The sequence below is a fragment of the Xyrauchen texanus genome, chromosome 33 (assembly GCF_025860055.1).
Source record: "Xyrauchen texanus isolate HMW12.3.18 chromosome 33, RBS_HiC_50CHRs, whole genome shotgun sequence".
In the NCBI taxonomy this organism is placed as follows: domain Eukaryota; kingdom Metazoa; phylum Chordata; class Actinopteri; order Cypriniformes; family Catostomidae; genus Xyrauchen; species Xyrauchen texanus.
Genome location: NC_068308.1, coordinates 9453836 through 9470673, shown reverse-complemented (window position 1 = coordinate 9470673; position 16838 = coordinate 9453836). Strand labels below are relative to the sequence as shown.

Genomic DNA, 16838 nt, shown 5'->3' with positions numbered 1-16838 from the left:
CAGCAGTGCCACAGGCTGATTGCCTCCATGCCACGTCGCATTGAAGCAGTCATTTCTGCAAAAGGATTCCCGACCAAGTATTGAGTGCATAACTGAACATAATTATTTGAAGGTTGACTTTTTTTTTTTGGTATTAAAAACACTTCTTTTATTGGTCGGATGAAATATGCTAATTTTTTGAGATAGGAATTTTGGGTTTTCATGAGCTGTATGCCAAAATCATCAGTAGTAAAACAATAAAAGACCTGAAATATTTCAGTTGGTGTGCAATGAATCTAAAATATATGAAAGTTTAATTTTTATCATTACATTATGGAAAATAATGACCTTTATCACAATATGCTAATTTTTTGAGAAGGACCTGTATATGCCAATTTTAGCCACAGGAATTGGGGAAAAACATAAGTGAAGTTTCAGGAAGTGAAATAAAACGTTAAACAGTCAACTAATAATCGCAGATATTAACATGTTAAATTTCACAGCTCTGGTAGTGTGTAATGATGAAACAATCTATATTAAAAAAAAATTTATTAGAAGCATTATCACAAGTAGATGTTTGTCACCTTTTTTACAATTGATTGTATCATCTACTAGGAGCTCTCCAGACACACACAGCGACATCTATTCACTCGAGAAACACAATCTTGACAGACGCTTATGTAAGTCATTTATTTTTGCATCTGGCCTTTCACAGTTAAGTAAAACCCTCTTGACAGCTCAGATCTGTACATCTTCCAGAAGTTCACTTGTATTCTGTGTCAATGACGATGAGTTTAATATTTCACACATGACATCAGTCTGTATGTCACTGTGTGTTATCTAATTTTTGTGTCTTTTTAAGATTTTCTCTAATGGTACAACATCACATATTTACGGAAGAGGATTAGGGCCAAGCAATAATAAAAAAAATAAAGCCATCTCGAGATTAAAGTCATTATAATGCGAGATTAAACTCGTTAAATTTCGAGAAAAAAAGTCGAAATACAATCTTGAGAATAAACTCATTAAATATCGAGAATAAAGTCATTATAATGCGAAATTAAACTCGTAAAATTTCGAGAAAAAAGTCGAAATACAATCTTGAGAATAAACTCATTAAATATCGAGAATAAAGTCGTTGTGTTTCAAGAAAAAACTCGTTAAGTTTAATCTCGCATTATAATGACTTTATTCTCGATATTTAATGAGTTTATTCTCAAGATTGTATTTCGACTTTTTTCTCGAAATTTAACGAGTTTAATCTCGCATTATAATGAATTTATTATCGATATTTAATGAGTTTATTCTCAAGATTGTATTTCGACTTTTTTCTCGAAATTTAACGAGTTTATTCTCGCATTATAATGACTTTAATCTCGAGATGGTTTTATTTTTTTATTATTGCTTGGCCCTAATCCTCTTCCTTACATATTATCTGACGTGGTGGTGGCATAGTGGGCTAAAGCACTGAACTGGTAAGCAGACGGTTGCTGGTTCAATCCCCACTGCCACCACCATTTTGTCCTTGAGCTAGGCACTTAACTCCAGGTTGCTCTGGGGGGATTGTCCATGTAATAAGGGCTCTGTAAGTCACTTTGGTTATAAGCGTCTGCCAAATGTCTAAATGTAAATGTAACTGAAGTGAGGTTCAAAAATCTTGTTGAGATTGCCAACAATTCCATAGTTTTCATAGTATTCCATTCCTCTGTCATTCCTTTCCTGCTTTTGTTTGGAGAAAGGCCACCCATAGATTGTAATGACAGTTGATATATATGGCATCAGAAGAGGGTGTTGAAGGAACAAAGCTTAGATTGGTTCAGTAATGCTGTTTGGCTTCATGTGACAGTGACCTCGCACAGAGATCTAAAAACAGATGAGGTATCAAACCCCATGTAAGGCCATAATAGGACTCAGACATAATGCAACCAGAAAACGTTGTTGCATTAAAAACTGATAAGCTAGGTATTTCTTTTGCTTGGTTTGTTATTAGATTGTTGCAATTTCCTATTTAATTTGATACTGTCAAATAAATCCTTTTATTTTGGAAGCTGATTTTGTATTAATCCAGGGTTCCCATGGTCATGGAAAACCTGGAAATATTAGGGAATTTTAAGATTGGATTTCTAGGCCTGGACAAGTCAAGATTTGTTTGACGACAACTGGCTAGATACTATGTGACCCACTTTTGGTCAAATTTAGTCATTTTGAATGGAGCTATATTGAGAGACCCATATAAAAGAAAGTTAGCTCTGTACCAGAATCCAAAAATATATTTGGATATATTCAGTACTTTTGGAGTTATAGGCACTCCAACTTTGGAAAAAGAACACAAAAAACGAAGGTGTTTTACTAAAATCTGTTGACTCAAACCATTTGCATATAATGAAACAAGTGGCGCTGAAGTCAACTGATTTTAGTAAAACACTTACCTATCTCAAAGAAAGTGTTTGTTTGTTTTTTGTTTTTGTGTTCGTTTTCCAAAGTTGGAGCGCCTATAACTCCAAAAGTACTGAATATATCCAAATATATTTTTGGATTCTGGTACAGAGCTAACTTTCTTTTTTGTATCTTCATTTTAAGGCCCTATATGGTTAAATCCCACGAGATATGGATCTCTCAATATATCTCCAATGTAAAAATTAAATTAGAAATGCTTTCACCTTTCTAAGTTATTTTTTACCTGTAGTTTTGCTCCAAAATAAGAGAAAATTGACATTTGACCCAACTTTACAAAATAATGGATTACTCAGTAAATATTGACCCATGGCAATTTATATTTTTGTTGAAATCATAATTTTTGATGTCAATGGTAAAAAATTCAAATTATATATATATATATATATATATATATATATATATATATATATATATATATATATATACACACACACACAGTTTACAGCATGTCATATTTCACATCCATATAGCTAGAATGTTTAGTACATGTAGCTATGCATTGGAGTTGAGATGCTTTGTGGAGCATCCATTGAAGTTAGTACTTTGGAGATCTGTGATTGTTATTTTACATTTTCTGAAGTCTAATGATCTGTGGGTTGATGAATGATATGCGCATTACTCAGCATCAGAGTGCGGTCAAATAGGCCATGTAAGACACGTGCAAACTTAAATGAGAAAAATATAATGTGACAAGAACTTAGTCAACACGAGCTGACCTAGGCTTAAAAAGGTCATCTCAGGTCAATGGGACATAATGCAGTCAAACGCTGTATTGTGTAGAGCACCTGGGCAGGCCGACTATAGCACGCTGTTTTTTGTCATTTCATCCATCTTTTCTTTGTTGGGCATAAGGTCAAACCCCAGCACCCATCCGCTCTTAGCTAACCACTGACCATGAGCAAACTGCCCGCGCTTGCGCTAGAGTTGGGACTTAGGGCTTATTTTCACAGCTGCTTCAGCAGAAGTGGATATGTTTCTGCATGGAGGAATGTGACTGACCACATGTGTCATGGCATGACTCTTCAGCATCTGGCCTTCAGGGTTTTATGAAAGACTGGAGGCCAGTCAAGGTCGAGAGCATTCCTTGTGAAAATTCTGTTTTATGTTGACAATGCGAGCAGGTACATTCAGGTATAAGAATTGCCAATGGCAGATGAATATGTACTGGCCAGAAATTCTTAGTGGCCATTAAACTCTATTTTGCATAATTTTTTTAATTATAACTTATAACAATATTTAGCTATAAAAATGTGATTTTTGTTCCTGATTTTTCTTTGCATATTTTTGACAAACAGGGCAGGTCAATGTGTCACTAGCTACATCGTACATGAGGTGAGGCCGTGTCTGTCTCTCTAAAACTGCACCTGTGACAAAAAATATGCCGTATGTCACTACATGGATTTCTGTATCTAAATAAAATAAAATAAAAAAATAGCATCCTTGATAAACTTATGATCATAACTTTTTCACTTGTGGTAAACATTGTGTGAGTCACAACAGACTGTTTGTATGTCTTTAATTTAAATAGCTTGTGTCATGTAATTTTGCATTAGCAAGGGTCAGATACATTTTTACTGATATTTGATATAATTTTATATTTGGTCTTTAAGCACTTGAGATTATCAAATGTTTTCTTCCTCAGATGTCACAGGAACTGTAGAACTGTAAACTGAATATTTCAGTTTGTCTTATGTAATTCCCCTTCGACTTACTTCGACTACTGTCTCATGAGAGGGTTACAAGGGTATATGGGTTTTCATAACACACTGTAACACATGCTCTCAGCTAGGCCAGTGGAATATCACTCTAGATGACAGCGTGACATTAGTTATCAGTAGCTCTTCCCGGAGCTCACTTAACAAATCATCTGTCACAAGCTTATGTGAGATCGACCTCCCCATTCGCCTCCCCTATTCGTCCTTTGGATGAGACATTAAACCCAGGTCATTACTCCCTGTGGTCATTAAAATTCCCAGGGCATTATTTTCTAAAGATTTAGGATGTAACCCAAGTGTCCACTGAACTTTATCAATCATGGCCTCCTTATAATCCCTATTAATTGGCTTTATCACTCTACTCTTTTGTAAGTCGCTTTGGATAAAAGCGTCTGCCAAATGAATAAATGTACTCTCCCCTCTCCACCAATATCTGGTGTGTGGTGAGCGTACTGTTCCACTATGGCTGCTGTTGCTGGTGGTGGTTGAGGAGAGTCCCCTGTTCCCTATGTAAAGTAAAGTGCAGTGTCAGAAAAGCACTATATAAGTGTAACATTTATTCAAATTCATTAATTCCCACTTACGGAACTCAAACACTTGACGTTTCACGCTCGTAACCAAGGCAATGGAAAACAACCTTGAGTTGGAGACACCTGTGCAAAAGTGTTTATTTTGAAGAATAAAAGGAGATACTGTATATAAACTATAAATGACATTCATAATTTGTATAAATTGTTAAAATGTTGGCTGGCCATATATTTGAAAGTAATCATTCGTTGCCTATTGATTGTGTGGGCCAGTTTTCCAGTGTCTCACATACACGTGCATTTATTTTTTTCTGGTTAACAACAGAATTACTGCTTAGTGAGCATGAGTTGTATGTTAAATGATGCACCAGTAACAGGTTACTTATATGAGTTCAATCAAAGTAGAACGCTTTATTCCAGACTTGAATTGTAGTTTAAACAAGGTATATCAAAATATGAAGCATTGAAGAATCTATTGGACAGGCAAATAGCACAGAATTTTGTGAATATGGTGCATTTAATAAAAGGAGGTGAGTTGCACTGAATGGAATGAAAATGACTTAAAACGTATACGTGTTATTTATTCAATGTAAAAATACTTTCTCTTATGCCAGCTTAACCTCCTGAGACCCAAGTGTGACTGCCGTGTGCATTTTCCTTTTCCATTTTTGATTTGTAACTAGTAGCACCTAATAAACAAGCAAAAAAAAAAAAAAAAACAATTCTAGAACAAATAGTTTTCCTAAAAATGTATGTCCATGTATGTGGACAGAGGGACAAAGTTATGACATTTTTACATAATACCAAGCAATAAAATGATCCAAATTTAATCAAATTGTTTATGAGTCAGTTGAGGTGGTTTGGGCATCTGGTAAGGATGCCCCCTGGCCGCCTCCCTAGGGAGGTGTTTCAGGCACGTCCAGCTGGGAGGAGGCCTCGGGGAAGACCCAGGACTAGGTGGAGAGATTACATCTCCACACTGGCCTGGGAACGCCTCGGGGTCCCCCAGTCAGAGCTGGTTAATGTGGCTCGGGATAGGGAAGTTTGGGGCCCCCGCTGGAGCAGCTGCCCCCGCGACCCGACTTTGGATAAGCGGTTGAAGATGGATGGATGGATGTTTATGTTTCCAGATGTGTTGATTATTCGTGTTTTTGAGAAAATTAGCATACATAAGTATTACAAAATTCTAAGTGTTGGCCAGCATCATCCAATCACTGTCAACCATGTTATAATAAAATTATACATTATAAATTCTGAATCTTTGTAGTGATTACCATTTTCCCGTGTCTGCCAAATATGTTGAGTGGTCCAAACATCATCTGCACCTTGAAGCTGATCTTTAAATTGGAAGTTGGCACTCAATGCACTTAGCTGCATAGAGAGTTATAGGATGCTCCCTTGCTCCATATTTATTGAATGACTTTACCTCCAGTGTGCTGTCTGTCTGCACTCATCTCAGAACAGTTTGTAATGCACCTTATTTTCATCCTAACTCCATATACAACCTTTGAATGCAACATTTTCCAGCTTTTGGATGCATTCATTGATTCTCAATGTTATAATGCACAGTAAATATAGGAAATTTTGAATTAATATGAGCATACAGTCCACTTGCATGGTCATTGTGTTTAACAGTGTGCCATTTCTCAATAAATCACTCACATGTTAAAAATGGGATATCAGATGAAACTAGAGATATGAGACTCTAATCTTTTGCCTCAAACAGTTCTCTTACGAGAGGTTCTCTCGTATTGCGTAAGCTAGCTTACGCTACGGGAAAGATTCATCTTTTCTGAGATATTGAAGCCAAAAAATTATCCTTAATTTTGTATCCATTGTCAACGCAGTGCAGCAGCTGCATACCTTGAGCGGGCTAGCTAGCGAGCTCATTGGTTGCTCTGCGGCAACTGCTGCAGCCTATAGACGAACTTGAGTGAACTTGCGTCCAATGACAGGCGCCCGCGCCGTCACTGTATCAAAGCCCGCCAGAATGGGCGTGGCTAGAGTGCATATAAGCGTAAGTTCAGTAGGCTGGAACCCTGATTTTCATCTATTCAGCGAAGCTCTTCGCATCTCTGAACTGCAGAAGCGCGTCGCCGCTCGAGGGGCATCTAGCAAGCTTGGACAGCGCTCGAAGAAGCCGGCCGTCTTCGCCACCTTCAGCCGTCCTGCGAGCTACGCCATCCGGCGACGTATCCTTTTAGAGCAAGCTAGTTCCTCAGTGAACTTCACAAAAAGAGCAACGAGCGTCTTTTTAAGATGCCTCGCACCACCTGCGCCTCATGCCGCGCTCCTCTCAGCGCCGGAGACCGCCACCTCATCTGCGCTCTCTGCCTGGGACTGGAACATGCAGAGCTCGCCCGCTGACGGCGGATGCGACCTCTGCGAGGAGCTTCGATGTCGACCCTGCGGGCTCGACTCGAAGCACTCAAAACCGAAGCCGCCACGCTTTCATTTCGCCAGCGAGAAAGAAGCGCCGCCCCAAAGGCTGCCGGAACCGGTGTTAGAAGCGACTACCTCACCGGAGCCTCTCCTCGAGCCTCGCTTTCACCCTCCCCGCCCCGGACGCCGCGAGTTGCCGCCGAGCGGCCGCGACTGTTGCCATCTCGGATGACGAGGCGGAGGATAAGGGCTGCTGTTCCATCATGGCTTCAGACAGCGAGGAGTGGTCAGGCTCCCAGCCTCCTCCTCGGCCCAGGAATCCAGCAGGACCCGCGCCGAGTCGAGGAAGAACTAACGCCTCCTCACACAGGCCGTCGACCGCCTCGGGCTCGAGTGGTCACCGCCCTCTGAGCAGGCTCCCAACAGACCAGCGGCCGGGCCGCTCCCTTCCTGCCGGAACTCCACGCCGAGCTCTCTAAATCGTGGAACGTGCTCTCTCGGCCAGGAACCCGATCCCATGTCTCCACCTCTCTGCTCGGTGGACGGCGCCACCGAGAGGGGCTACTCTTCCATCCCCTGGTCGAGGATTCGGTAGCAGCACACCTTTGCCCGCCCTCCGCGAGATGGCGGTCTAAGCCAGTGCTCCCGCCTAAGGCCTGCATAACTACTTCCGCCTGTGTTGGCCGCCTATGCCGCCACCGCCAAGCCGCATCTGCTCTGCATTCCATGGCCGTTTTACATATCCTCCAAGCTGACCTTCTTCGAGAGTGGGATGAGAAAGGCAGGCACCCAGAGGCTGTTTCAGATCTAAGGAGCGCAACGGATCTCGCCCTTCGCGCCACCAAAGCTGCAGCTCAAGCCCTAGGGAAGTGCATGGCCACGCTGACTGTGACCGAGAGACACCTATGGCTAACGCTAGCCGACATGGGAGAAGCTGAACGCTCCACGTTCCTCAACGCGCCGCTCTCTCCGTCCGGTCTCTTCGGTTCCGCGGTGAGTGGCATTGTTGACCGTTTCTCGGAAGTCCAGAAAGCCACCCAAGCCACGAATCTCTTCCTCCCCACGTGACCAGCCTCCTGCACGAGCCTCTTCACAGCGCCCAGTTCAGCAAAGCCAAACTTCTCAGCGTCAACAGGGCGGCCGCCCTAGAACGCGCTCAGACAGCCGCTGCAGACCGCCGCCCCCCCGCGGGCCTCGGCCTAAGATTGCGCTGAAACCTGAGCAACCGAAGTCCTCCTAGCTTTGTTAAGGAAACGACGGCTCAGTCCCGCCATGGCCGGACCACCGTCAAAGCTTCGCCCCCTGTCAGTCCCCTTCTGTCAGGCTACTGCAGTGGTGGATTCAGCAGCCAACAAGCCGGTGATACTGCCCGCTTGCCTGCACTCAAATGCCGTTTTCACGGCGACCCAAAGAAATCTTGTGAAAAGCAAACATGCCTTATGTGTAGAAAATGTGCCCACAATCCAGTGTTCACCCCTACACACAAGCATTACACTTCCCGTGTCCCTATCAGAGCCCACTCACATAAAGCGGGAACAGCCAGCTCGAGTGTTAGAGTCAATAAACGCGCCCACCGAATCCGCGCTGCGCCCTTCTCTGCCCGCTCTGTCACGCGGCCAGCAAACACCTCTCTGTATGTAAGTCCCATGCCCGTGACTATGCTCGCGCATCACTTCACAGATGTGACTCTTTCCCCATTCACCTCAATCGGGAAGTCACTCACAGAACAGCCTGTCCCTGCTGTCTGCGAGCAGTCATGCATAGCACAATAGCGCGCTCACACATTCTGTTCAGCTCGCTGTGCGCGGCAATCAGGGCGACTTGGCCATTCACCCTCTAGCGTTATGCTTCAAAGCGTGGAAAGCTATCCCAGGGATATCCAAATGGGTGTTAAGCACAATAAAACAGGGCTATTTGCTACAGTTCGATCGCCGCCCTCCCCGCTTCAGAGCGTGGCTCGAAACTACTGTGAACACGGAAGCAGCCTGCATGCTTCGCTCAGAAATAGCAAACCTTCTGTGCAAAAGGGCCACAGAGAGAGTGCCACCTTCTCTGAGCGAAGTCTGGGTTTTACAGCCGTTATTTTCTTGTCCCCAAGAAAGACGGCGGCCTCAGACCAATATTAGATCTCAGGGTTTTGAACAAGGTGCTCGCAAAAAGACCGTTCAAAATGCTTACAATCAGGAAACTCCTCACGCATGTGCGCCAGGGGACTGGTTTATTTCTCTCGATCTGAAAGATGCCTACTTTCAGATTCAGATAAATCCCCGTCACAGGCCATTCTTGAGATTCGCCTTCGACGGCCAGGTTTATCAATACACCGTCCTTCCGTTCGGCCTGTCTTTAGCACCCCGTACTTTCATGAAGTGCATGGATGCGGCGCTCGCACCCCTGCGGAGTCAGGGCTTGCGAATTCTGAACTATTTGGACGATTGGCTGATTTTGGCACAGTCACATACGGAGCTTCTGTCTCACAAGTTCAGTCATCTGAACAGTTTGGGTCTTGCAGTCAATTGGACCAAGAGCTCACTACAGCCCAGTCAGGCAATTTCCTTCCTTGGAATAGAACTAGACTTCGGTGATGACGGCTCGCTTATCTACACAGCGGCGCCGTGTTCAGCGACTAGCCGCGTCCTTTCAGATGAACAGCCTCACGCCTCTGAAAAAATTTCAGAGAATGCTAGGTTACATGGCCTCAGCCGCAGCAGTACTTCAGCTGGGTTTACTGTGCATCGCCCGCTTCAGCATTGGCTAAACACCCGCGCGTCTCGCCGGGCTTGGGCCACGGGCCGCCAGCCGATCAGAGTGACTCAGACCTGTATCTCAGCTCTGCATCCCTGGGCAGTGGCCGAATGGTATCAGCGGGGAGTGACGATGGGAGCTGTATCTCGCCGAAAAGTCATCTCGACAGACGCGTCCAACACGGGTTGGGGCGCGGTCTGCGAGGGCTCTCCGGTTTTTGGCCTATGGTCAGATCAGGAAAAGCTCCTTCACATAAATTGTCTGGAAATGATAGCGGTCGAGTACGCGCTCGTGCGCTTCCTCCCGGTCATTCAGGGTCACCACTTCCTGGTCCGTTCGGACAACAGATCTGTGGTATCCTATCTAAACCGTCAGGGCGGTGTCAGATCCAGGAACCTCTTCCATCTGACAAAACGCATACGGAGTTGGTCCCAGTGCCACCTGCGCTCGCTGAGGGCGACGCACGTGCCAAGCCACCTGAACGACGGCCCAGACAGACTGTCCAGAGACAATATTTCCAATATTTGGGAGAATCAGACATGGTTCCCGGAGCTTACGCAGCTATCACTGACAGCCCCGTGGCCCATTCCAGTGAGAGCAGATCTCCTCTCTCAAGCTCGCGGCACAATCTGGCATCCCCACCCAGAGCGCTGGGCGCTGCACGCGTGGGTGATCAACGACTACCCGTCGCTTTGCCAGAAGGAGTAATAAACACTATCATACACGCTAGAACCCCTTTCACGAGAAGACTATGCGTCCAAATGGTCTGTGTTTTCAAAATGGTGCACCGACAGAGACCTGGACCCACGGACATGTGGGGTGTCGTCGCTGCTCGTGTTTTTACAAGAGCTGCTGGATAAGGGCAGATCCCCATCCACGCTCAAAGTGTACGTGGCAGCCGTCGCGGCGTTCGCTGAACCCCTGCACGGCCAGTCGCTGGGAAAAAACGAGCTGGTCATCCGCTTCCTCAGGGGAGCTAGAAGGATGAACCCCCCGCGTCCCCCATCGGTTCCTATCTGGGATCTTTCCGTAGTTCTCGAAGCTATGAAAGCCCCCCCTTTCGAACCGCTGTGGAGAGGAGCAAAGGGTGAGTGGGTCAAAAAGTTAAGAAATGTTCTACTTTATTTGATTGAGATGGAGAAAAAAAATAGAAACTCCAGATGGCAGTTGAAGTATCAAAGCAGTAGTTACATCTGCCATAATTATTGTATAATTTGCTCATGAAGCTGGAGTTTTTGGTGGATTCAGTGCTTAAGTCACATCTTGTCTTGCAGATAGCAGCAGTAGTCTTCCAGGGGGTTTTCTAGCTTCTAAGGTGACATGAGGGATTCTGTGCTTATACTAAGGCTTTAGTCTTTAGACTTTTAACATTTTACTACTCAGACTTTGGAAAGTGGAAATACAGACAAGCACATAGAAATTACACTGAAAGAATAGTGTCAAAATTCACATTTTGAAAAAAACATTCACAAGCATAAATGAGCATACATATTACATCACATGATTTAATTGGCTGGCGTAAATAAAGTGAAATAAAAAAATATGTTTGACCATGATTATATTGGCTTGTTATATATAAAAAGTTTATTATTGTGTCCCTGGAAGTGCAATAACAGAAATGTTTTGGGTTCAGTGACAGCATTTAACTGTAAATGGACTTTCTTTGCTTTCTTTGAGGCCCAAATATACTTTTTTGTTCTGCGTTCTGGATCGGACCACGCCCAGTCGACCGTGTTGCCTTTCAAAGTATATTCTTTTGACCGCAAGCTAATACGAACACATTTAACCCATATGTAGTATGACTTCTTTGTGACTCAAGACTCAAGTACATCCACTGTATGTTTTTGTATGTGCTTTTCTGTAGCCAAGATTTTTACTTGTTTAAAAAAAGATATCAAGTCAAAATGATTTACTGTGGTAATCAATTTTATGCCGCAAATGAAGAGCTTATATTGAACACTAAACAATTGTGTAAAAATACATTATTCAGTGTCATATGTGCAGCACTTCTCTAAAACAATACTTAGTATAGTAATAAAGTACAATTACTTAAGTGCTTTACACCTCTTTACAAGTACTCTTCAGCCTTGGATGTGTAGCTATAAATAAAGATTCCCCATTTCTGCTTGCCATCTCAAAATTACAATTGTTCAGACATTTCCATACCAGTCAGCATCAACATATCAGTCTTTCTTTCCATCTACCTAAAGTTGTGCCTCCATTTTTCCAGTCAGGTGACCAAACTATCACAATGATTTTCATGATGTGCCAATGTATGTTTACTGAATTCTTTTAAGGCTAAAACTTAAATTGGCTCTTAATTATGTGCTGCCAGTTTTCGTCTCAAGTTGCCTATGAACTTTAGGGTTAGATGTTGGCGTGGCGAATTGGAGAAACATTTCTGACTAGGAGAACCTTACATTCACATGCTAAAAATAAAACTGGACCTGGCAAGGCAAGGCAGTATTAGTGGAGACTGGCGCTCGCAGAGGGAACACAGTCAGTTTTTGGAGCAAAGACAGTTCTAGTCTCACTGCTCAACTCTACTGCCCTTCAGAGAATCTCTGGCTTTGTGGGACGTTTTGCCCTTAATTCATCATGGAAAAGCTTTACTAGCATATTTTGGACTCTACTTTTACTTAATAGTGTGTCTGCTAATGAAAGTGTCAACTGTTGGTGTTTATACATCAAAACTTTTTCTCCAGAAGAGTTTTCAAAGACTGATCTTGATGCGGAGAGACTCCACCAATCTGGATCATTCAGCTCTTGTCCATGGTTGGTCTGCATTGCATCCCAAATCTCAAAATGTAACCTGGAAATGGCACCTTAACTCCACTTTTGAGCAAGGACTGTTGTTATCGTTATGCCATACGTGCTCGTGAGGCAAGGAATAAGCTGCATATCGCAAGCCAGATATTATAAGATCCTCGTTACAATATTGCTGGCCGTTTTGAGAATTGTGCATTTAACTGTTTTCCAGTATTTGATTTGGTCAAGCGAGAAAGAGGGCAGAATGCGTGAGCTGCTTCCTGTCACATTAAAAGATAGTAAAGAGAAGGAGCGCATAAACAGTCTTCCTGCTCCCATACCTGCTCCAACATTCCCTGTTTCATACTCTATCCATACCTCTAAGAAGTTTCCCTTTTTCCACTTCAAAAAATGCAGATACGAGGCAGAGAATGTATTCTTCTCCAAACTGAAGCTGGTGGACTTCAACATCATCGACACCTTGGGGGTTGGAGGATTCGGGCGAGTTGAGCTGGTAGGATGGCCAAGAATTGGCCCACCTTTATGCTGGCACTTCATGTTTTTTCAACCAATACCCAATTTATCAACACATATAATGTATTCTGTTTTGTAACTGTGCTATAAAAAAGTTTTGTTTTGCATAGTCGGTTTTCTTCAAATTTGTCGTGATCCAATAGTATGAATACATGCATAAAGAGTAAATTACATATCTACAGTATGCAGAGCAGGATATATGAGCAGCTATCATGCATGCTGATGCTAAAGGACAGATCAGGACTGGGAATGCTGTAGCTCTATTCTGGGTAACTTTCCACAACAGAAGAGCTAAAAGAGCAGACACGTGACTCGCCACCACACAAGGTTCAAGAACATTGGTTTGATCTAAGATACAGTATACATCTATATCTAGATCAGGGTTTTTTGATCTTTAAAGACCCAAAGAACCCATGACCCAGAATCTGACCCTAATTTTGGCAAATATTGCAGCTTGGTTGGACATGACGGCCATTAAAAATATCCTACAAGTGATATTTACCATGAAAATATTTTTTCAAAGAAAGTGCTATGTCATCTTCCCCACGAAATATCTTCAGGTTAAAAATCCTGACTCTTAGACAGACAGACAGATAGATAGATAGATATTTCAGCAAAAATCAATGATCTGTGAAGTTTTCCACTGGATTATTTAGGTAGGGGGTAAATGGACGGAAACTTTGACATAGAGATTGGGAAAAGACTGGTGCAATGCGGATCACATTCAGTTGAAAAGGAAAGCCCTGTGGTCTGGTCTAAAGAGGATTCCCCTTTCCATCAGACTATTTCTGGCACTGCGGCAACATAGTAAAAACAAGAGGCCTTTCGCTGGGGCTGAGATATATGATGGTAGTGCTGTCCGTTTGCTAGATAGCTACCAGATCAAATGAACATGCAAGTGCTTCCGCAATTATGCAATTTGAAAAATATCTTCCCCCTCTCAAACTATTTTTAGGACCCTCAACACATTAATAGGCCTTTAGTCATGTGCTTGTGCATAAGTGGCACTGGCACTTGTTTTAACAGGCAGTTTCTACAAGAAATTTGCCTATTGGCACTTTCTCAAAGCTCATTTTTCATGGCTTTTGTTTTCACAGGTGCAGCTCAAGAGTGAAGAGACCAAAACTTTTGCAATGAAGATTCTGAAGAAGCGGCACATAGTTGACACGAGGCAACAGGAGCATATCCGCTCGGAAAAACAGATCATGCAGGAGGCCCATTCAGACTTTATTGTAAGGTGTGTGCTGCAATCATTAAAAGGTCTTTAAAGGCGTTATTAAAGGTCTTACCCTAAAAATACCAAAACAATAATTGGACACAATTGTGTGGGTATGTTCCCTCAGATTGTACAGGACATTCAAAGACAGCAAGTATCTGTACATGTTGATGGAGGCTTGTCTAGGAGGAGAACTTTGGACCATTCTTCGGGACAGGTAGTAAATCAGCTAAATTGCTCTTGTAAAGATGGCAAGTGCTAATAACTTTGCTGAACATTATCGCAGTATAAATCCTAACACAGTAATCAGGACCCTGGCACACACATTTTTTATAATCATCAGCTAACTGTAAATTTTCCTGATTATCACACAGCTACTTGCTTAATAAATAAATACATTGACATAGGAGGGCCCTGTTTATTTATTTTATTTATTTATTTTTTCATTTCTCCCCAAAGTGGAATGCCCAATTCCCAATGTGCTCTAAGTCCTCATGGTGGCGTAGTGACTCGCCTCGTTCCAGGTGGCGGAGGACGAATCTCATTTGCCTCCACATCTGAGACGTCAATCCGTGCATCTGATCATGTGGCTTGTTGAGCGCATTACTGCGGAGACATTGCACTTGTGGATGCTTCACGCTATTCTCCGCGGCACACATGCACAACTCACCACATGTCCCACCAAGCGTGAGAACCACATAATAGTGACCATGAGGAGGTTACCCCATGTGAGTCTAGAAGACTCCAAGTGTAGTAGTCAGTGTCTTTACTCACTGAGCTACCCAGACCCCACTGAGTGCCCTATGTTAAGAGCACTAAGCACAGTGCTATGGCATAAGTCATAAGCATCAGTGGGCATCGGCCTTAAGTCTTGATATTTTTGTGTAAGCATGCGCCAAGTTTAGGCGCAAATGGGTTTGGGGAAATTGTGCGTGCACTGTGCTAATAGGCTGGTTCAAGTGCAATTAAATTCTGATGTTATTCTCTGGTTATTGCACCATCTGCGTCTTATTATATAGTCCATTCCCTGTCAAGCACCAGTGGTATAAACAAAGACAGCACATTCCTAAGAATTTGGTACTGTAATTTGACTTTGTGCAAGGAATTATAAGAATAGATATATGGATTTAGATTATTTAGTGCATTAACTGCATCCAACGGGTCTCAATGCCCGATTGACCAATCGCAGAATCAAGTATTCCAGAATTATGTAATAACTTGAAATAAAAAATGCAAACCCAGTACAACATATGATTGTTTCTTTTCTTTAACTCAGAGGATCATTTGAAGACTCCACTACACGGTTTTACACAGCCTGTGTGGTTGAAGCCTTCGCTTACCTGCATTCCAAAGGAATCATCTATCGTGATTTAAAACCAGAAAATCTTATTCTGGATCATAGAGGATATGCCAAGCTTGTGAGTAAACATAGTAAGCACTTACTGATATAAGATGACAGATACTGTGGCTGCTGAATTTTAAGGAGCTTGTAGGAAGGGGTTGTATAGTGGGATCTCAAGTTTGTCTCTTGGATGCAGGTGGACTTTGGCTTTGCTAAAAAGATTGGATTTGGGAAGAAAACATGGACATTCTGCGGAACACCAGAGTACGTAGCTCCAGAGATCATACTTAATAAAGGCCATGATATTTCAGCTGACTACTGGTCACTGGGAATCCTGATGTATGAACTCTTGACTGGAAGGTAAATCATGCCAAGTCTTCAAGACTTGTTTTTCTTCTCCTTCTAGTTTTATCAAATCTAATGTACGTTTCTTGTTTAGCCCACCATTCTCAGGACCAGATCCAATGAAGACATATAATATCATTTTAAGAGGAATTGACATGATCGAATTTCCAAAGAAGATCACCAAAAATGCAGGCAATCTAATTAAAAAACTATGCAGGTGAGTACATTTAACAACATTATCAGGTGCAATTTATGTTGATTAATTGACAATAGGGTTGTTGATTTAACACATTAAGTAAAGGAATGTTCCTACCATCGGTGCAAATCAAGCTTGATGTACCACCTTAATGTTTTTTGTGAATCTTTGGCAGTAGGGGGCAGTCAGGACAACTCCATTTGTACAAACAATGCACCTTGTCAAACCAATGAGAGTAGGAGGTACAGTTTTCCACAAATTATGGGCTCTTGCACTCAAAGACAGCTGGACTGATCATAACAGAATGCAGGGATTTATTATTATTTTATTTTTTTTTAAGTTTTTCAATGTTTCATTTTACATTTAACTTGTTACAGCACAACAATGTGACCCAAGTGAGACACTCTAGAAGTGTCTATCTGACGCATGAGCATGTAGACCAATAATTAATAGTACAGACCAATACCGTTCAATGATATTGAAATAAAACAAACAATATTTTGACTTTAAAGCCACTTTTTGTATTGTCAAAATGCTTTACTTGTCTGCAACCCCATTATATTTACAGTATATGAAAATGTATTTGACTTATCCACATAAAAAATATATTACATCATATAATACATATAATATAAAACATCATGTAATTAATTTC

The 16838-nt window shown here is 42.4% G+C and overlaps 1 protein-coding gene across 2 annotated transcripts in view; it reads left to right on the top strand.

Annotated features, from left to right (window-relative positions):
• LOC127627193 (cGMP-dependent protein kinase 1-like) overlaps window positions 1–16838 on the top strand; it is a 336892-nt gene that overhangs the window by 308521 nt on the left and 11533 nt on the right. The window contains exons 1-7 of one of the 2 annotated variants that reach the window (XM_052103473.1): window positions 12264–12577; window positions 12968–13064; window positions 14182–14321; window positions 14428–14517; window positions 15577–15718; window positions 15839–16002; window positions 16082–16204. In XM_052103473.1, the coding sequence (XP_051959433.1) occupies window positions 14218–14321; window positions 14428–14517; window positions 15577–15718; window positions 15839–16002; window positions 16082–16204 (623 nt within the window). In that variant the 5' untranslated portion in view covers window positions 12264–12577; window positions 12968–13064; window positions 14182–14217. Of the gene's footprint in view, window positions 1–12263; window positions 12578–12967; window positions 13065–14181; window positions 14322–14427; window positions 14518–15576; window positions 15719–15838; window positions 16003–16081; window positions 16205–16838 lie in introns of those variants that run through there. The other variant, XM_052103472.1, reaches the window with a different exon arrangement.